General features: G+C 38.5%; 1 protein-coding gene and 1 long non-coding RNA gene across 2 annotated transcripts in view; one reads left to right on the top strand and one right to left on the bottom strand.

Annotated features, from left to right (window-relative positions):
• The first annotated feature begins 1486 nt into the window (after nt 1–1486).
• Nucleotides 1487–23013, top strand: part of LOC133840697 (zinc finger CCCH domain-containing protein 13) — a 33538-nt gene continuing 12011 nt past the window's right edge. Inside the window, exons 1-2 of the mRNA XM_062272668.1 lie at nt 1487–1746; nt 15477–15801. Of these exons, the coding sequence (XP_062128652.1) occupies nt 15672–15801 (130 nt within the window). The 5' untranslated portion in view covers nt 1487–1746; nt 15477–15671. The remainder of the gene's footprint in view (nt 1747–15476; nt 15802–23013) is intronic.
• LOC133840698 (uncharacterized) lies at nt 15584–15967 on the bottom strand. Its single transcript, XR_009894205.1, has 2 exons — nt 15888–15967; nt 15584–15815 (listed from the first exon to the last, which is right to left on the bottom strand). It is a non-coding gene; the product is annotated as an uncharacterized LOC133840698 (long non-coding RNA).

Here is a 23013-nt window from a genome sequence, read left to right as displayed (position 1 = left end):
TATTAAACGTTAAATGGGCTCCTTGTAGGAGAGAGAGAGAGAGAGTGGCAGGAGGGACGTCTGCACAGTTGGAGTGGACGTGGGACGTGGGCAACTTGGTGCTTTATAGTTTCTTGACCGTTCGTTCGCTGAAGACGATGACGATTGATGATTTATTTGTGTGTTTGTATATTTTGCTTATTTCTGAGATTTTTGTTGATTAATTACTGTGATATTCAAATTGAAGTGTGTGGAAATATTTGCGTGAATTATTTGATTTCGGCTTTTGATTTGGCTTTTGCTACCTGCTCAACTGCCTATATATTCAAAGACTTTATTTATCTCTATCTGTATGAAGGTATATTTTCAAAATTTATGTGGATGACACTTGCCAGAACATTTCCATTTGGCATGAGATTAGTGCGCGTATCTAAGAGATGAATTAATTAGTGTGGTGACTTCTGATGGCGAACCTTGACAACGATTGTAAGCTTGGAGAAAAAAGATCGTGATTGATGAGCTGAGGTGTGTCGTTGTTGTCTGGGTGTTTTTTTTGTGTTGAGTTACAAAAAAGAACCTGCAACTGGTGTTGAGCGAGTCAAGTGGCCTGGCTGAAGATTTCCATATTTTCATTGAATGCCGCAACTGCTCTCAAAATATCGAAGAGAAGATACTACAACTAGTCAACAATCCGAAGAATGTTTGGGCGAGCTGGTTTCACTTGTTTACATCGGCGACGTCAACAACAACAACCAAAACAACTGAACAACTTCTAGCAACACAATATGACTGCCAACATCTTTGACTTGATTTAATTCAAAGCAAAAGACTCTGACTACAAACTTGCACACACTTAAACACGCATTCTCTCTCTCTCTGAGCTCTCTATCAAAGAGAGAGCGAGAGCAAGAAATGCCGGCTACCTGTCGTTGCTTCGTTGCTTTGTTGCTTAGCTCAAAAAAGCTCTCACCTGCGACAAGACGAGCTTTGACGCTCACACGAACTGTGCTCGCAATTTGCGACAGATCGTGCCTTCATTGAGTTGATTCGTTAGTTCAGTCGGCTTTTAGACGTGACGGTGTTCACCTGGTTGAACTTACTGCGCCGTGTTAACTCGTTTGCGTCCTCGAGCGTATGTGTGTATGTGTGCGTCGATTGTATTTGCTATTCAAATTGACAACGATAAATAATCGAACGAACTGGTCAGCTGCAAAAAACGCCCCCACACCCTCTTTCCGTAATTAGGAAATAGCAAAACAAGCGCATTGCAACTTCTGTTTCGCATTCTCTCAATCTCTTCTTCTAACTTCGATCGGTATTTTCCCCACACAACTCCGCGCAGCTCCCTCGATCATCGTAACGTCCATTCAACTGCACTCAACCCACACAAAATTCAAATAAAAATAGAATAACACAAAAAACCAACGACTTTGTGCGCAGTGCAAAAAGTGAGATATTAAAATACGTACAACACAAAAATAAAAAAAAAAACGCAAAAATCATTGTGCAAACGATTTTTTAAATTTTTTGGTAATTTTTACGTCCTTACGTTATTACAACAAAAGAATAAATTAAAAACATTTAACAACGACTGCTCGCATTCTATATACTATATATCGGAATGTGTGTATTTTGTATATGTATGTGTGACTAATTGAAAATTGATGTGCAGTCGCAGAGCGTCAACTGCAAACAAGTGTAACAACAATAACAACAACAATTCGACGAGTATTGTAATTAGAACTGCGCAAATTGCAAGCTTATGAGGTGAGTTCCCCGATTCCGACAAAAGAAGAAACAAAAAACAACAAAACCCGTACAAATTGTAAATATTAGTGGTAGAACTGTAGAGCTTTTGCTAGCAAAACTTTTGACTCGATAATGCTTTCACTCTCCTCTATAACCCCAACGTTGTAAAACCATTAAAACCGAAATTAAATATACTAAATATTCACATAGATATCGAATCCTATTTATGCGTATGTATTGAGGTTTATTTTTGCGATGCTTTGAATAATTCAACTCCTAGCAAGAATATCTTTAATCTCGAGCTGGCCCAAGAATAACATTAGAACTGCTCCAATTACACAGAAACACTCACACACACTCAGATCTTATACAGATGTTAACGTGTAGGTGGAGCGACTCTACCAACGCATTACTGAAAGTAGACTCACACATTTGTGAGTCATTTCTAGACTACACAATATATAGAATTCTAACTCGAGTCGAAAACTGATTAATAGCTTAAATTGATCTGTAACCCCTTTTGGCCAGCTCTTTTGGCTGTTAATTGAAGTAATTTCGTTGGGTTAAAGTTGGTCAATATATTATATTAACTACTTTCTTTGCTTTCTTTCGCTTCATCTCGTTTGCCATTAATAAAATACAACAAAAAACCGAAAAAATACTCATAGAGGCGACTTCTATGGGCCTTGCCGGAGAGTTACGAGTTTCCGTGCTCAACAATCGGCGAGTGCTTTGAATTTCGATGCAAATTAATAACCAATTATAATGTTAATAAAAAAGCTTCTCTACCTCTGTTCGCTGATAATGATAATGATGATGATTCGCATAGAAATGCTGAGCTGAGCTGAGATATTTATGCCCCTCTATATTTTGTTATTGTGTCTGTCTATTGTGTATTGGGACCCTCAAACGGAAATAGAATTCTGAAGGTCTTACAATGCAATTTAGTAGAAGAGCTTTTAGTGAAAGTTTACAGCAAATTTTTGGAAATCAGAAGACAGAATTGGGCGTGATTTCATTAAAGTTTATCAATGTGCAACATTTCGTAAAATGAGCTGTTCTCGAAAGCTGTCAAGAAAATATAGTTGCCGCTGCTAACCGAAGATTTAATACTCTTTTTAAACTTACAAATTAGTTATTATAGTTCAAAATTAGTTTGAATTGAACATAAGTTTAAAACTTAATGCTGTGCAAATACAAATATTTAAATGAATAAATCAATTTATTACATGGCCGCTTTTTGGCGACACAAATAGAACGCCCTCTTTAAGAGTATGTAATTTAATCCAGCTTCGACGTATCGAATTGATTTTAGTTCTTGGCTTCCAAATTTGCATTGCAAATGTGATTGAAAAATTTAGAATTCGCGCAATTTGCGTTGCCAACAAAAAGAATGTGTCATAAATTTGGTGTTTATTTCGATTGGGAATTTTAATTTATGTATTTTCGCTAAATTGGAAATTAAAATTACATATATGCAAAGCTAATTTCGATTCGACTTCAGAACTTTCAAAAACAAAGCAGTTAAATATTCGATTATACTTCATCAAGCATTCTAGAGATTTGTGTGCGTCTTGCTTAAACTTGTAAATATTCAACAAAATTATTTGCTCCGAAGATAATTGAAATGAATGCTGTAAAGTCGGTGAAGAATCGAAAGGATTCCCAATTAATTGGTTGGCGTCGATCGGTGTTAAAGTTCCTCCAACAGCCTTCGGTGCAATATGCTCAAGTCACGTTGGTTGTGGTGGGCGACATTTTGTCCTTGGCGAGCTTATATCCTTCGCATTCGATGCATATATCTCGTCCGTTTCTGCTCTGGAAACGGTAGGAGCAGGGAATGAACTCAAGCAGAATGGAACTTGTATATATTTTTTATTTATTGAGACAAGAAACGGAAGCAGAAGTTTCATTTTAAAGAAATACGCGAATCCAATTGATTTAACCAGACATTTGAAGTCACACAATGATTTTATATTTTATAATAACACAACAGACATCAACAAGGGAAGCAGGAATCAAAAAAGAATTTCTAAGTAATGCAATTTCATATAAGGATTTAACAACAGATTTGGAGTCACAGAATGATTTTATATTTTATAATATAAGATCAACAAGGGAAGCAAGAAGAATTTAAAAGTAATGCAAATTCATATTACGAATATAAAACTCACTTCATTGCATTGAGCATCATGCCATATTGCATCTTATGGTTATATTTTATATTCTTGCCCCAAACAAGAGCAACAACAGCAACAATTACAGACGCAGCTTCAGTTCATTGCCAATGCCAAATGACGTCATAAGGCCATTTCGTTGTGTCCCTGAACTGCATGTAAGGTGAGTCTGTATGCTATATATGTATGTATATACATTTGTATGTGTTTGCGACTGTGTAGGTGTTTTCGTTCGGCTAAACACCTTGTTTTTTTTTTGTTGGTCCACAGCAGCAGGTCTTTGTTTTGGGAGTCTGGAGTCTGAGGCGGCCAGCAGAAGCCTGTTCCTGTTGTTGCTGTCTTCAAACGATGCGGCAAATTAACTCGACGCACACACACACACACACACACACACACAGACACAATTTTGTTGCTCATTAAAAAAACTTTCGAAAGTTGCGACTTTTTGGCAATGTCGACAACAGTCTGGAAATAATCGACAATTTTTAAAGGAACCTGTGCAAAGACCGAGACAGCAAATTGAAAATTCTCTCTCTCAAAAAAAGACGAAGCAACATTTTGTTGATGTTGCCAAAAATGGTGAACAGCCTTGCCTTGTATGCAGTCCTACGGCCGGTTTCGCTTTTTATTCCTTTTTTACGTTTTTTTTGATCATTTAGGCAGGCTGCCGTTTTTGGTGTGCATGCGTCAAGGATGATTTGCTTTAATGCATGCACCATTGTGGCAACAATGACGATGACGATGACGATGAAAACAAGCAACTTTTGACTCTGACAAATGCCCCGATGGGCATTTAGCACCTTTCTGTGTGTACTCGGAACTTACTCATAATAGTTGCCGAAAAACTTTTGTGTTCTTCGCTCGAACTATAAACACACATTTATTTGTTATTTGTTAAATTTTGTGTTTTGTTTGTAATTGCGAATTGTAAAAACATTTGTTTAGCAGCTAAATAAATTGGCATAGTTGACTGGCTTTTAGTGTCTTTTTGTTATTTGTCAAAATGAATAAAGCTGTTAATGAATGCGTGAGTTGACCTTACCTAATCGAACAGCGGGGGGAGGCAAGTCTAGTCTCTGGCAACAACATTCACTTTCGCATCGTGCACCTTTAATTGCCCCACGGGGCAGCAGCCAACAAAACTCCAAACTCCAAACTCCAAACTCCGAACCTCAACCTCAGCTCCGACAAACAAAAATTCAAAAATCAAAATTCGAAAGAGTCTTCCACCAAATCGCGTAATCGCTGCGGTGAGTGTGAGTGTGAGTGTTTGCCTGTGAATGTGTGAATATATTCGGTCGGCCTGAAAGCCAAAGACTTGACTTGTTGACTTATTGTTGACTTAAGCACGTTAGCTGTGCCGTGGAAGGGGCAACTTAACAAATTGGTTAACTCGGTCGCATTTGATTCGAAGTCAAATAGGCCACACTCACACTCACACAGACACACACACATACATTCGTATATTATATTCGTACAATCGATTGGCATTGAGAGCTTTGACGAGCGGAAGTCGAGAGATCGGTCAATTGAACGGTAAACAGCATTTGACACTTTACAAAGCATGTGCGGAAGTGAATACTCGACAAGTCGATAAAAGCTCAATTAGGCTTGCGAATCATATTCATAATCGACCGAGTTCACCTGGCCTCCCTCTGGCTTTTCGTTTTCATTATTCATTTTTTTTTTGTAGGTGTATCAGGTGTCAAGTGTTGCCGTTAGCATTGCCAGCTGCAGAATTTGACTGCAATCTGACGCCCTGGGAACGTTCAGCTCAGATTTATTAGGCTGGGTAAAAATTACAGTAGCTGCTTGCAGAAATTTATACTCTGCAATAACATTATATATTAATTAGAACACTTCATTGGAATAATATGAAAACAAATTTGGAAAAGTGAACTTGCTTTATATCTCAAGAAAACGAGTACAGGCCAATTTGTCCTTTTCTACATAAACAGAAAGGAGAATACATTCCTCCATTTGGAATTCCACATATTGTGGACCAATTTGTAAACAAAGCAAAATCAGTTGGTTGTTATTTTCTTTGGCTGGCAATCTGCTATATTCTGTACTCTATGTATTTAAATTGTAATAGTAATATCGATATACCTAATATTTATTTTGGTATATTATTTTATTTTATTGTATATAATATATGGTATATTCTGTAATCTATGGTATATTCAAATTGTAATAGTAATATCGATATACCAAATATGAATAATGGTATATTATTGTATGTTATTGTATATTCCATACTCTATGGTATTTTTAAATGGTAATAGTATTCTCGATATACAAAACATAGATTTTGGTATATTATTGTATCTTATACTCTGTGGTATATTCAAATTATATTAGTATATCGATATACCAAAAATATCCATCGGTACATTTTTTTTTGTTTATTAATTTGGTATATTTTAAGAATAATACCGTTTGTTTTGCTTTTATTGAAAATGGGCAGAGGGTTTCTCACAATCGAGCACACTTGACTGTAGATTTCTTACTTGTTTCACTTAACAGCATTATAAAAAATTACATCGTTAACCAACTATACTTTTAATAAAATATTATATGAATTAATAACTAAGAAACAAAGTTTATAATTTTTTTTTAGGAATAAGTTTAGTTGCTGTGTTTTAAGTCGGAAGCATAATATTTTAAAGTTATCGGCAAAATCTTTCTTTTAAGGATATTTTTGGCCAAATCAAGCACATTCTTATTTAGCTTTAACGACGCAATCTCTGATATTCTTTCGAACCCTAATGAATATTTTTCGGGGCGTGCATCATGTTAACCGAAAATGCTTTCAATGAAGTCATTAAATTGATGTATTGGCTGATAGTTTTTAGTGTGCTGAAAACTGCTTAGCTTTCATCTCAAGCCAATTATGAATTTCCAAGAACTGCGTCTGGATACAAGTTTCATTCCAGCCGTACAAATTTCTCCATTCTCTGTTCTCAGTTGCCTGTTTTGCTGGCCTACAAATTGATATTTATTTATGTGTCGTGTATCGATCGAGACACACAGCTAAAAAAAAAAGTGTGGGCTATCGTGATGTCATTGGACAGCAGACACGTAATCATCAGGTTTTTGTGGCGACATTGACTGCAATCTGAAGCCAGTTATGGCTAACGATGATGATGGTGATGATGATGCCAAACAGTTGATGGCAGTTCACATTGTTGCAATGACCGAGCTCTTATCAAGTCGATTTGTCAGCTTCGCCAAATTGCAATCCGGCAAGGTGGAGTCAAAAGGAAAATTTGTAACGCTTTCATAATGGGGAGGCAATTGGGCCGCCGATTGCCCAATGTGCCCAACAATGAAAGCAATAAAAATAATGTCGAAATTGAGTCACCCAATACCCTCGATCCGCCATCCGCCATCGGCCATAAGCCATTCGCCATATGGCAAACACGATGCGTAAGCCTGCTTTGAATTCAAATTCCATTTCCAAGTTCGAACCCGAATTGAGATTCAAAAACTTTGCGGTCAATAACACTTGAGGTAAATGTTTGAACTGCATATCAATGAACCCTTCCATTCAAACATATTCTTGACGTTATTAGCTTTGCATTTCTATTTAGTTCCGATTTTTCCAAATGTATTGCTAAAACCTGTCAAGGCTGCGATTCATTAATCTAGCACGCTCATTTAGAATGGATTTATAATTGAATAAAAAAATTAATAGAAAATTTGTATAAATTATAATATATATACTTTCATAATAATCTTTAAGTTATTACAACTTGTGCTCAATAGTCGAGCAATATTTATTAGCTTTGCTCTACTTTCAACACATTTACCATAGTAGATTGACAAATTTATTTGCAATCTATTTTATGTTGATTTAATGAAAACAAATAATGAATAGACTCCACCAAAAGACGCACTTTAAATAGATGTTTTATTAGCTTTGTCATTGAATCAATCAAAGTAAAGAAAAGTGAGTGGGATGCTTGAATTAGATTGGGATATCGGCAATATTTTACGAGTTGAGGTTTGATGAAACTGCTCGAATTGCATATAGATGAGCTCCAATCATTCACACGAAGATGAAGATGCCCCAACAGTATTCCCTTTCTATCAATCACACACAACACACATCAAATCGAATGACATGAGGCTATCAATAATTGGTCTGAGATGAGTTGAGATTTGTGCAATAATTTGCATAAATTAAAGGTTAGTCGTAATACGATCTCTGCTACCGCTACTAGCCCATTGGCATTAATTACCCGGCAGCGACAGAAATGGTAAAAAAGTGAAACTCTCGAATCGGTGTGGCTTATGCAAGGCGGAAGATGGGGCATGCAACGTTGATTATGACTTGTACCAGAGACCCAAAGAAGGAGGCAATCGCATGGCATCGCATGCTTGGCGCCCTTTTTCCCATTGAATGCTGCACCATGCTGAATGCTGAATGCTGCCGTTGCATGCTACATGCTGTTAGCTGTTAGCTGTTGGCCGCTTTGTTGCTTGCTGCACGTTGTTAGTTGCACGTTGCATGAGTGCCAAGTGCCGATTCGTTTTCGCTGCTGACCTTTGCCACCTTCGTCAGCGTCAGCGTCAGCTTCAGCTTCAGCCGTGCCGGAAATGTTGACAGCCTGTGGAAGATGCAACCGTAACCGAAATCGAAACCTGCTTTCGTGCAGCAAACTCAAACTCAAACGCAAACACAAACACACAAAACAACCGAAGAAAACACTATCGAGGCTGGCTAGCTAAATGACTTAGGCAACAAACTTAGCTCATATTTGCCCAGTAATTGCGCACAATTTTCGATTCATTTAATTGATAAATAAAAATACGTTTTCGAAATTCACTGAACCGACAATCAAGGGCCACAACTCAGCATTCGCTTTTTTTCACTTCGAGCTTCAACTTTACCGCTCGATGATCGATCGATTTTTATTTTCTTTTCTTGTTTTTTGTTGCTGCTTTTTGGCAAATTTAAATTGCATGTGTGTGTATACATTTTTGATATGGTAACTAATTGATTTCCGCGCAGGTTAAAAGTCGCACAGTCGGCAACTGTGACATGGAAAAATGGCACAGCGGTAGACAACACTCACACACACACACACACACACACACACACACTTAGATGCTATACTCTCTGGGTTAATTATTGTATTATGAATTCGAAAAAGTGAAATTTGTGTAGTCCAAACTGCCCGCTGCGAGCAGATCAAGTCGAGACTCACATTAATCATCCCATTACCCATTAAGCAAAAAAATTGATTTACATTTCTCATCAACATACTTTTACAGATTGGCAAGCATTTGAAAGAAAGAGGCTACATAATCGCAATTTATCGAGATCTTATTCGCTTCGAAACAATATAAATTCATTCTTCATATGCTTAATATGGCACAGAACAATGCAGTCTTTAAGAATCTTTATAGCATAAGGTTAATTTAGTATTATTATTCGATAGCTTTGGTATTTTGTCTGATGGACAATGCCTAACACTGTCTAAAGGTGCGAAAAGAAAGCTATTTTTAACAGCGTGGGCTAAAAAAGTTTAAGTTTGCCATCAGCGTTTGAAACCACAATTAGCAATATTATATGATAATTGTGTTTAGTTGTCCGAGTTTCAACAAATTGGATTATTGTGCTTGGAGGAATACGAAATGCATAACAGTTGTTTTTTTGAGTCAGTTTGCGCAGAATATGATTATTAAAATTGTCTCTACATCTGAGGAATTGTAATTTAATGTTATATTTCAACTCTTTCGATTTTATGATATGTTTTTATTTGGTTGAATTTGTCGAATATTTTATGTTTTCATTAATACTTATTTCTTTTGTTATTACTATCGACTTTACTGCATCATTTAGATGTACAACATAAAAAGATGTTGGCATTTTTATTTATTTAATGACTGCACAAATAAAGAAATATCACTGTTCACGGTTTCTATGCAGGTGGCGAGAAGTGTTCAGCTTCAAGCTTCAATCTTCAAGCTTCGTCCAAGTATGAAGCGAAGGTAAAGAAATTGCCACAAAGGCAAGGCAAGGCGCTAAAGATGCAATGTAATGCCGCAGAGATTAACCTTCTAACATACATAATAAACTAAATATGTAGTCATAAATAATGAAAGAGAGGAACAAAAAAACGATGAAAGAAAAAAACAAAAACGTGACGCTTCCTAGACGCCTGACTTCAAGATACAGTTTAGTTAGCTAACAAAGCGTGAAAATGACAGCGTGCTTAAGCACAATGCGATCAAGGGGGCCAGACAGGGGGGACAACAACCGGTGGGGGTGGCAAGCGGGAGACGAAAGGCGGGAGGCGGCCGAACAGTTGGAGATCTCTCTGAGGTTGGGGCCACTGCGACTGATGGCAAGATTGACGGCCGTCCATCAACAGGCCAGCAAGAAGGCAAGCAGGCAGTCAGGCAGGCCAGAAGCAAACAAAACGATGACAAACAATATGCGAACGGATGCGAGATGAACTCAAATGAGACAGAGAAGGTAGTGCGACTTGCTAATACCCTGTAGTAACCGAATCAAGTAAATCACAAGGTTAAGCTCCATTTATTTTCAAATCAAAACGGAATCAGAACAAATTTATCCAAAATAGCAAATATTGAAATGACAGAACAAAAAGTTATGGATTATACGGATATTAACGAACATTCAAGAAGCTATGGATATAAAACTGTGATATAGAACATAATGGTATCTGAAATTAAAGCAAATATGTTAAGTTCTGTGTTTCGACAATTTTATTGGTTCTATGTATCTATATGATGTTGATCAAGCAGAGCTAAAATGGCATCCTCGGTGTTTTCTAAGAGTAGTGTATGTAAACGATGAGTTAAAAAACATTTTGTTTCTAAATTGATAGATAAACTCTTTAAGAATGAAATTAAAACAAATTCTTTTTCCTAAATCGATAGATAAACTTTTTAAGAATAGCACCACAAAATTTGAGAAACTTACTAAACTTGCTTTGGATGATACCGACGTTAAAGCAGGTGGGTCTCTCTGTAAGATGGTGATCGACAAGAACGACAATGTTATTTACAGCGAGTACAGGGTATAATGCGATGGCATTGAAACAAAGTGTTACGAGTGGGCGCTGAAACGGATGTGCATAGCATTAGAACGGAGTAGAAAACTAGCAGACAGATAGAGAGAGATGTAAGAGAAAGAGATAGCAAGAGAGGGGAAGCAAAGTTGCTGTGTCATCGTTGTCGCTGGCCCAGAGATGCGCACACAGAGATATGCAATATGGCTCCAAATAGGAGTAGCAATTACTAATTTCTTTAGTAAAGCTCATGAATCAGGGGAATTTAGTTGTAAAAATCGAAAATGTGTGGACGAGGATGTGGTGGACATGCTGCTGGACTCTCTCGGCGGAACAGTCCACACACACACACACATAGACATACACACACATTCACAATGATCGCAGGTCGAGTGCGCTCCATGGCTCCGATGGCTTCGATGCTTCGATGGCTGTCGGCGTGTCCAAGTGCCTGTCTATGTCTACTGAGGTATTGAGCCCCAGTGCGGCATCTACTCACAGATGCCTGAGCATAGATATCGAAATGCAATTAAGTATTTGCCAAGTCTGCAAATGGACGTAGCAGCCACAGCTTCAGAGCTGCAGAGCGCCACCAACAAAGCAAAAGGCGGCACGCATGGAAAAATGCGCTCGAGACAAAAGCGAACGTTGTTTGTCCAGCGGGAGTAGACTCTTGAGAGTCCAGCGCAAGCTTTGCATAACTTTGACGTCGCGTCGTCGTCGTCGTCGTCGTCGGCGGCGGCAATGTCCAACTCCAACTCCAACTCCAACTCCAACTCCAACTCGAAGCCAATGTCGATGTCGACGTGGATGGCGGTGGTGGCGGCGGTGGCGATGACTTCGACGGCGCTGGCTGCTGTGCGCTTGGGGCTTGTCCATACTTACAAATTGGACTACACCTTCATTTTCACTTCAAGCCAAAGGCTGCGTTCTGCTTGCGACTTGACTTAGACCGACTCAATTTCTGCTGTTGATTCGTAATACTCCCCCCTCTCCCTCTCTCTCTTCCTTTGCTATTGCTGCTGAACCTGAACCAAGAGGTCAACGCTGCTGGCGCTGAGAACACACGCAAAGTGGGCGAACGCGTTGTTTGTTTGGGCAGCGATGATGTTGCCGCACTTTTGGTTTCACTTGACACGGCTGATAGAGGGAGGAGGTTGTCGGAGTTCGACTGATCAAGTGGAGAAGTGAAGTGTGCAGAGAGAGGACACTCTATACCTGGGCTGGGCTGGGCTGTTGCTATCATTATGCTTCTTGATTGTGTTCTCTCTCTCTCTTTCTCTCTCTATCTCCCTTTGCCTCCCATTCGCAGTGTTAAAGTTCAAGTTCAGAATCATTATTGTTCTTTGCGAGAGACTTTTAAGAGCTACGTTTTAACGAAACAACAACGGACAACAAAATGAGACTCTTATATGTATGTATCTCGCAGTAATAAGCTACGCTTTAAGAAAATATAATTATAAGCACACTACTGGCTGCTCAAAAACACCTCACTTTGTGTTCGTTGTCTCCCATATTTATATATAATTTACGTAGAAGTGGTTATTCACCATTAACTTATAATATATTCTTGCTCAGCATCAACAGACGATTCGATATTGCCATGACTGCTTGTCCGGCCGTCCGTCTATCTGTCTGTCTGTCTGTCCGCGAGTTTAAACACCAAGATCTCGAAGCATATAAGGTGTAGAGTTCGCAAATTGGCGTGCGATATTTTTGAAATTTGCACGCAAGGCGAGTTTAGTTTTCGAATTTTGTTTATGGTTTATTTTATCTTATTTTGAACGAACTGATTTGGGGTTAAACTTAAATTTTTAAATGTTTAAAATGTTTGATTTGAAATGAAATGCCATATATTTGGTATACCAATAGTTTATTACAATTTAGCGATATTTATATAGTCATGTATAGGAAATATTCAACAATATGGGATTGCGCGTCTCCAAAATATTCAAATTGTGGCAGGCTGGAATACCACCATTAACATAAACATATCGAAAGATAGTTTACATTACAATAAGTGCGATAGCACTCTAAAATGGATTTTTCTACCTCTAAAAAGTAAGAAGATAAATGATTTTATTAAGTATTGTAACATATTACAAAGTAAAAACCAATATATTTAGTGAATTATATAAATGAATGAAAGCAAACATTAATATGAAAAGATTTATTAGAAATTTTTAAGAAATAATGAAAATGTCGATGTACGAAAGTTTGTACTTTTTTTCTGTTTTGAATTTTAAAAATGTTTCATTTATTTTGTTAAATAAGATTATTACTCTTTCATATTTCCACCATAAAAATCAGCGGCTAACGGGTATTTTATAGCTGAGCACACTTGCCATTTTGCCTTGTTGCTTGTTGAGTGATAACTCAGCCGTTCTTCAAGATGTGGCCAATTTGTATAATTTAAAATAATTTCGCATAAATTAGCCACACACTAGACAATTGCCATTTGGCAAATGCCACTGAAATTAGATGCCAAATTACATTTGCCAAAGTTCTTTAATTGCACACATGTGTGTGTGTGTGTGTGTGTGTGTGTATGTGTATTTCCCTCTCTCACTGTAGACGTGTAGATGTGTGCGTAGAGTTGTCTACGCTGCGCGGGCAGCTACGAAGCGCTACAAATTTTATGTTTATTACACCTTAATAATGCGTGTTTACAAACAAATCACGTTCATGGCGCAATCAACGCGCAGCAATCGGCATCGACATCGACAGCAAACAGCAACAACAGCCAACTGGCAAGGTAAAAGAGCAACAGAGCAACAGCGAAAGCGGCATCTGAAGGAACTCGGAGCTCTCTTTGGGTTCTTGCGGTGTCCAATGCTGACTAGTCAGCTTCCCATCAACGTCAGTCGCTGGGGCGAGCGCACGCATCCGCACTCAAATTATATGGTAAAGGATTTTTATTGGCAGCTTGCAGCGCTTTCTTGCCCCTCTACCACCTTTTCCCCTGCCACCCTACGTTCTCCTATCTGAACTGAGACGCCGTCGCCATTGATGTCTAGTCGGACAATTGCCTCTTGCTGTGTGCGTTCTCTATTGCGCTCTCTCTCTCAGTGTCTCCCCTCCTTTTCCCTGTGTGCTTGTTAGAGTGAAAAGCTGTCCTGTCTGTGGTAAGTAAGCCAGTAAGGGGCAGTGGGGCAAGCTGTGAGCTCTGAGCTGTGAGCTGTGGGTCCGCAACGAGACGCTCGTCGTTGTCCAGGTGCCATAATGGGCATGCATTTTCTAGACATTACAGTGCGCTCCTGCAGTTCGAGTTTTGGGTGGGTGCGTGTCTGCAGCAGCAGTGGGGCACAACCGAGACTTAAGTGGATACTCATTGGCTGCGCCTGCTTAGCGCACTTGTGTTTATTTGTGTGTGTGTGTGTGTGTGTGTGCGGCATGTCCTCGAGGCAGCATGCATTGTTTGTGTTGCAAGTACTCGTATTCAAATATGAATACTTGCATTATCGCGTTTGCTTAATCACAATCAACATATTTTTTTCGTCTTCGTTTTCTTTTTTTGTTTTTGTGCTGCAGGACACACCCAACTGTCGTTTGAGGGGTGGGTGAGGGGGGAGGTGGTGGTGGTGGTGGCGGTGCAGAGTCTGGCATAGCATAGTTGATGTGAAGTTAGTTCTCGCCACATCCGCTTTGCATTGGTATTCGCTCCACTCACTCACAAAACACTCACGACACTCACATGGCCAATTCGAATTCGTTCGCATGTGACAATGGCAAAAGGCGAATTAAATCGCGTATGCAGACAAACACCCTCATGTTGTCTACGTTGTTGTTGTTGCTCTTACTTTATTTCTGTTGCTCAGGTTAACGAGCATAACGCAAAACAAACTTGATTCGCTCTGCCCACTTCAAGCTGCCCCGCCCCTCTTGTTGTCCCCCTGTCAACCAACTTTGCTTACAGATTGAGATTCAGATTCGGATTCGGATTCGGATTGGGATTCAGATACAGAGTCATTGGCTTTTTATTAATTGGCAATTATTCTTTTCACTGCCGCCTATTGTTGTTAGTGTTGTTTCTATTGCGCTGTCGTTGTCTTTCTTTTCTAATTTCTTATTTCTTATGGTTTATTGCGTTGTCGGCAATTCGAATTACGCGCAGCATACAAAACTCTTTTGTTCGCAGAGGGGGGAAACACATCCAACATATCTGTACCTGTATCTTTAACTATGACGGATGGCCTCAGCTATATTTGGAGCAAAAATAAAAAACTTTGATTTAATTTTAATAACACTTTCGCTGGCATGTGAAGTGCCAATTAATAAATATCAAGTACAAAGCAACAGATGATTTACTTAACTTAGTTAACCCAATAAATTTTTAACCAAAAAATTAACGAGGTCGGGACTAATGAGGTGAAAAGTCTAACAAGCGACTTAAGCAACAAAAAACATAATAAACAATAAATAATAAATAATACAAAACACAAAGAAATACCCAAATAAAAAACACAAAATTGCAAATTACACGTGATTTGACTTTGAGACTTGTCTTTTTTATTTCGAATTGCAGTTCGACCCATTTGACAAGAAAACAAAAAAAATATTAAGTGTTTACCATAGGTTTATTCAACCGTCAAAAATGCCAGGAACTGCAGCTTAATCATTTTCCCCAGCCAAGTGACAATAAGCAATAAGCGATCCCCAACATCAGAGATCCCAGCAAACCAGCAACAATAACAACAACACATCAATCACAACCGCCGCGATGCCTGCCAAACTGTTACCACAACAAATGCACTTGTCAGGGCCAGGAACAGGGCCAGGAACAGGGACATCGACAGCTAATGGCGGACCACGTGTCAGCTTCAATCGAGATGTTCATGTGAAGCGCATAGGTCAGTGTGTTGTGCTAAGGAAATAATAACAAAATAACCACAACACACGCAAACAAACACGCATAAACATGCTCACATCAACTCACATGCTCATCTCATATTCGAAAGCTAACCTCAATAACTTGAAAACTGTTTCCTAAACTTTCTGGAATGACACTTAAAAGAGTGACTAAATGATGTTCTATATAGTAGCTTAACACTTTGCATTTAATATCATTACAATGGTAACTTTTCTGCTTTCGTTATTGATTTCTATATTTTTTTTAGAATATACAACGTTTGAAAGTGTTTCAGTATATTAAAAAAACAATTGAGACTGTAGTTACTAGAGTATTGTTGGTCATGTTTCATTAAATTGAAAATTTAATATTTTGCATTTTTTAGCCACTTCCATAAATTTATTATGAGCTTTAAACATGATTTATTTGTGTCAGATAGCATTTGTTGAACTTTGTTTTATTGTTATATTTTTATTGTGTTCATAACTGAAAGAATACACAAATGCGTATCTGGTATAAGTGTCAAAAAGAAAAATTGCATTAACTTTTAAAGAGAAGAGCCAGCTTTAGACTAGCCAAGAATAAATACCCTTGTCTCTGCCATAAAAGTGCGCATCACAGATAAAATGTAGTACGAGTATAGAATGTATATATGTATCTATGTATGTACGTACGCTAATTTTGGTCGATCAATGTCGCTAACAACCCACGCTGACCCACCACATGATCAGCTGAATGACTACATAATTCAACTAGCTAATTAACTGGGCAGTCGCAGTCACAGTCACAAGCGATTGTGCTGGGTTCTAAGATGGTCAGGCATCTTGGCAAGCGAATCACCTTCGTGTCGTTTCCAAAATGGTCGTGTTGCCCCGGGGACAACTGCAAAGCAAGAGCAATGCGAACAGCACACAGCAAATGTCAATTGGCTACACAGAGAGAACAAGTAGGAAAGCAGCAGTCGAATGTGCTCGACTTTGAAACACTTGTACCTTTTAGATGTAAGCCTGCTCAGGCTTGTTAAATATTCCTTAGCATTACATTAGTAAAGCTTACAATAATTACAAATATTTCATTTTTTTCTATTATTTATTTAACTGATTGAACACTTTATTAGATAATTAAATATTTGCAGGGTATTTTTTAAAAAGAAGAAAAAAAAGTGTTAGGAATACAATTTTAAGAGTAAAATATTTGCAAGACCCTCTTTATTTCTCAACTTTTCATTATAATAACGTATAACGGCTTGCACGATATTGCCTCAATTGCATTATTCAAAACTAAATAAATTGCGACATTTGCTTTTATTACATACATATTTATATGGATCTGATTATTGGTTTATTAACCCTCCATCATATATTTGATATATATTTGTATATGTAAGTCTATATAAAATGAAATGGATTTGAGTGAGAAAGTTACATTAGAGTATGCTCGATTTACTGATCAAGTATTTTCTTTAATTGCTACAAGTAACTCAAAGTCGAGCACACTCGATTGTTACTTTCTCACTTGTTGCTCTCTGTGCATTCAGCAATTGCATAATGTTTGGCACTGCTTTGACGAGTGTCTGTTTTGATATATTGAATACAATCAAGAGAACTGTCGATTTGCAATTCCGCACACATGTGTAGAGAGTGTTGATACGTAGTTTTGTGTGTTTTTATATATAGTATTCTCTAGAAGTGTAAACAGAGCGAGTGAGAAGTGGGCGAGTAAGCCAGAACGAATGACAAAAGCAATGCTCGTAACAATGCCGCCTCAACAATAAAATGTAGTTTACCTTGAGAGCTTCAGAGCACACACACACACATACACACTAAGACACGCATACGCAGTCACATATAACTATTTTAAATAAGTAGATATATTTTATAAGGCATTACAAGCTCTAAAGTAGAGACAACACGGCCAAACAATCTGTTGCCGCGTCTGGCTGTTAAAAACTAAAGTATCACTTTGCACATCAGTCGATGGGGTCGCTAGGGGAGAGAGAGAGTGAGAGAGAGAGATAGAGAGATAGAGATATAGAAGGGAGGTGGGAGCTGAAGGCAGAGGCAAAAACTCATCAGTGGCACTCGCATTAAATGTGTGTGCTGACCAAGCTGGAGCTGCTGCTGTTGCTGCTGCTGACTCTGAGTCTGGGACCGAGACTGCTGCTGTCTGTTTGTCTCCAGAGTCGACTACATTATTATTGTTATGATTATGTCTGGCAGGAGCGACAGCATAAGCCACAACAACTACAACAACAACAACGGCAACAAAAAGGGAAACAATCGCTAGTCACAGCGGCCACATTTAATTGCAGGGCAATGCGATTTATACCAAAGCCGGAATGGAATTTATGGCGACTGTCTGAAATGAAGAAATTAAAAATTGATTATGACAAAAGCGGCACAAATGTAAATTATTTAGCTGCCTTTAATAGATGCGTCTGTGCACGCTGGCCTGCTGTAGCTCGTGCTCTTTCCCTTCTCCTCCCCCCTTGCTCCGTCCCCAGCATACAAGCATATGCCTGGCGTGCTTAGTAATTGGCATGCCACGTTCGTTGCCTCAGTCTTTTGTTTTGGACGACTTGAATTTCCTTTGCGATTCAGCTGCTCAAATTGATTTAAGCGGCATGCACATATGGCTTCAAGTTCTCAATTCTTTGCTGTTGTCGTATATAACGTTAATTAACTGTTGCTCAAAATCTAGTTGCCACTTTTTGTCAACTCCAAAATACTAACGAATGTTGTACTAACTGACGAGCTTAACGAGTAGAGCTCTAAATGAAAAATATCAAGCTGTCTACTCAATAGCAAGAATTATGTTTATTTGTTCTTGATTAACTCTTCTATTTAAATATCATTAGCATTGCTAAAATATTCGCAAAAATTTCAGATAAGCTTTGCTCCGAAATATCGCACTTTGTTTACTTTTGGACGCTAAAAAATGTTGAATTATGTAGGAATTCTTTTACGGATTACCATTTCCATTGGTGTAAATTTCCAACACTCTATCAAAGTCAACAAGTTTGAGACATGCATTGTATTATATTTTATTTTTGAAATACGCGAATCTTTCATTAAATTAAATAGACTGTGAAATAGCTCTAGTTGTGTTTGAGGAGGTATTTAAATTTGATTTATTTCTTTGAAATAACTATGGAGTCTTCAAGTCCTATCTTAAAACGGCCAAGGCGCCATCATTTAAAAAGTTTAACGATCATGTGTATGTATAATTTTATAAGTATGCATCATAATAGTGCTTTAAATGACTTCGTTGTTCACATGCAAATTGAGGCAATTATGTGAGAACACTCTGCTAAAATGATGATTTAATTTTGGTTCAAGATGCGCCACTCCAACATATGTTGCTATACACGTAGTATGCACATACTAACATGTTGTGTGAGTGTGTGTGTATGTGTGTTTTTACAAAGAAATTGTTGCGCCTGCGGATCCATCGTTGAGTACACAACGTCTAATTTCAGCTAATTTTTTAGCCTTTATGAACGAGCTTCGCTTGATGGTCCGACTGAGTGTGAGAGTGAATATGAGTGCGAGAGTGAGTGCGAGTATGAGTATGAGTATGAAATATGCGTTCAACTCAATGTGCTTTGTATGGCTCGAGGGGCAACCTTGCGAAGCGACAAATTTGGCTAAAACGAGTTGCGCTGTAATAAAAATCAGCTGCAAAAAGCTTCTCAGTTGCCAGCTGCTGCTGCTGCTGCTGCTGTTGTAGTTGTTGTTCTCGGCTTCGTCTCTGATGCAGCGATCGTCTTTGTGATGCATTTGCAAATTGGAAGGCGGACAAGTGTAGACAGAGAAGAGAGCAATATGAGATTGCTAGCTGCCTGTTTGCACTTTGCACAGTAGTTAGTCGACAGCGAAAAGTCTTTTCAGCGTAGTTGTGATGCTTCGTTGCTAGAGAGTATTCACTGTACTTTATTTAATTGCAATCTACAGACATTAATTGACGCACAGCTGTCGCTGTCGCTGTCGCTGCCGCTGACGAGTTTATTCCTATTCTGGGTCTTGATGACATAATTCACATAATTTATGTATGAGCAAAGAGAATGTGTATCTCAGACGAGAGTTCAAGAGAGTTTGCCTAGCTAATGTGACTCTTTACAGTTACACTGACAACCGACAATTGCCATCTGTGATTGCGTAATGTACACGTAAACATATTGTATATGCAATTTGCACTCTGAAGACTGCGGCATAAGAAAATGATGAGCGCAACTGTCTGCTCTGTTTGCTACTGTGTTTGAACTGTATCTTCAATGCATAATACGTATTTTAATGAGCTCTTATATATTTTAATTAATTAACTTAATTGTGTGGCAGCAAAAGCAACAAAATATACAACGAGCGTAAGCATCATTATGAAATTGCCTCGCCGTTTCCGACTCGTGCAATTTTTGCACCGTTCGCTTGCTGTGATTTTTAATTTGTGGCCAGCTTTGAATTTGATTAGCTTTTTAAGTGGCCGGCCATACCCTGTACCAAATGGCCTAAACCCAAAATGAGGGTATGCCGTGTCATACGAAAATTAATTAAGTCACGTGCTGTGACAGTTCAGCAAATTAGCGGAATTATTAATCAACATTTTAGTGTATATATAACTTTGATTGAATAACATCATTTATACATATAAATATATTTTCAATAGTTTACGTCGAACGTCAATATATTTTCAACATTCAAATTTAAATATCCAAATATGTTTACAGAATCTATTATCACCTTTAAACCTAAAATATCTAAATTTTGAGTAGCTTTGTGCTTAATATATTTATTGATTATATTTAGGTAATGATTGAGTTGCTTGTGATTATATTATGTTTATGAATAAATAACAATTGTGAATGCACAATAAACAAATAAGAAAGCTACGGACGAGAGTGCTCTATACCATTTCCAATAAAACCATATTCTAAAAATATTCCATGCCAAGAAAATTCTAAAATATACCGAAGACTGTATTTGGTATATCGATATTTTACTACATTTTACTAAGACCCGATTTTTTGCCATACAAAATTATGATTCTTTAAATAACTTCAAAAATATTTTCTAATTGCAATTCTTAGAAATCATAAATACTGTAGTTAATATTGTATTGAACATCAGTTCAGACGGACATAGCTATATAATTTCGGGTGTTTACACTGATCAAGAATATTTCTACTTTATGGGATCGAAGATGCCTCTTTCTGTTTTTTACATTTCTTAAGGGCACAAAGTTATAACACCTTTCTACTTTTAGTATAGCGGGTATACAAATATAGAAATACTTTTAAATGTAAAGAGTATATTTCAACGTATCACATATTGTGATTAAAATTAATGAATAAAAAAAGTGAATAATATCCAAATACTTACTTAAAATTAAATTTTATTAAATGTATTAAACAAACAACAACATAAATGCAGCTAAATATAAATAGTTGTAAGTAAATGCAGGGTACTTTTAGAGTCGACTACTCTGCACTTAAATTAATGTGCTTACTTGCTGATGATGGCTTTGTTTGAGTTCCTCCTACTACGCAATTTTCACATGGAATTGCTTTGCTCGAATTTGTCAAACCTGATTGTTGTTGTTGTGGCAACAGCGACGCAAGTGGCATGGCGAAGCAAAAGGGGAGGGAACGACAACTAATTCAACGACGACGACGACGACGATGATCTCTGGGGCTGCCCGCGCACGCCATCGCCACCATTAAAATGCCATTTATGTTTTTTTTATTTGTTCATAATTTTATAATTTGCATATTCTGTTTTATAGTGCTTCATTGCGCCAACAACAACGGCAAGAAAAACTGTCAGCCCGGCCAAAAGAAACTTAATTAATAAGTAAGTCTCATTTTTGGCATCGCCTGCCCACCATTTCGCACTATTTTGCTTTTGTGACATTGGCGTAGGCAGCATCAGCAGTTCAGCTTCAGCTCAGCTTCAGCTTGATTCCTCTCTTGCCCGTCGACCCCTTCCGCATGGCTGTTAACTGGCCGCTGCGGTGTTTTGCGTCGTTGTTGGCCAAGTATGTGCCTCAGTCAGGTTCTTTGCCTGGTTGGCATTGGGTGTTGTTGTCGCGGTCGCCAGTTATTAAATGTGTGTGTTTTTCAAGTGTGTTTAATAACAACAAGAGCTGTACGTACGTACATACGTATAATGCTGGCAGCAAATGGAGTTGTCGATCAGCTCAAGCTCAATCAATTCAATAAAGTCAAGCAACTCCAATCGAATCAGCTCCCTCTGCTGCTTTGCTAAAGCACAACTCCGGAGTCCAGTTCAGATTCTCGCATTGAATTGCAAAGATTGCGTCATTTGTTTATCGAAAATGTGTATTGAAATGAGTCTGAGATTATTTTTAGCGAACTTTTGGCACTCGGCACTGGCACCGTCTAAAAGACTGTGTGTCTTTTGTGTGTTCCGTTTCTCTCGTTGTCTCCTTCGTTGTTGCTGTTGCTGTTGCTGTTTGCTCTCACTTAATGTGATGTTGACAGCTGCTGTGCGAAACAAGTTTGTCGCTTAAGTCTTTCGTTAAAGCCTCGGCTAGCGCGAATGAACCGCGTCCATTCTTTAGCGAAAGTTTCTATTTGTATTTGTTTTGAAAGTCATTCGAGATCAGCTTAAACATCGACACCAACAACAACAACAACAACAATCACAACAGCAACTCAACCACCCGAACGACAACTCAAGTGCATAGCAGCTATTTTAATTGGAGCCAGCGAGTAGCACGATTTTAAGGCAAATCCAGCGGCGCAGAGTGAAGGATCGAACAGGCGCATGTCAATACAACTGGCTTATTTACATACTTGTCACATTCGAGAGAGAAAGAGAGAGAGAGAGACCCTTGGCTGCTTGGTTGCCCAGCTGCCTAGCTGCCTAGCTGCCTGGCATTTGCCAGTTTCAAGGACGCGTCGCGCTGCGGCATCGCTTTTGATGTGATTAGGAGGCTGGCCAAAGCAGCCTGGCAGCCTGGCACCCTGGGAACCCCTTTAGAACCTTCTCAACGATAAGAGCACAAGGGCATTCAATTATTTCAATTCTGGAATGAGTGCGCGGTCGTTTAGCATCGGAATTGCTGCTCGAGGTCCCCGCCTAGATAAAACTAAAAACCTCAAAGCCTCTGCCATGCCCAGGTCCAGGTTCAGGTCCATGCCTTCAGTGCCTTCATACCCCTGCTCCCTCCCGTGGCCCAGACTTAGATTCAGAGG

The sequence above is a fragment of the Drosophila sulfurigaster genome, chromosome 3 (genome assembly GCF_023558435.1).
Source record: "Drosophila sulfurigaster albostrigata strain 15112-1811.04 chromosome 3, ASM2355843v2, whole genome shotgun sequence".
Classification (NCBI taxonomy): Eukaryota; Metazoa; Arthropoda; class Insecta; order Diptera; family Drosophilidae; genus Drosophila; species Drosophila sulfurigaster.
Note: the sequence above shows the minus strand (reverse complement) of the source record. Positions and strands in the feature narration are given on the sequence as shown.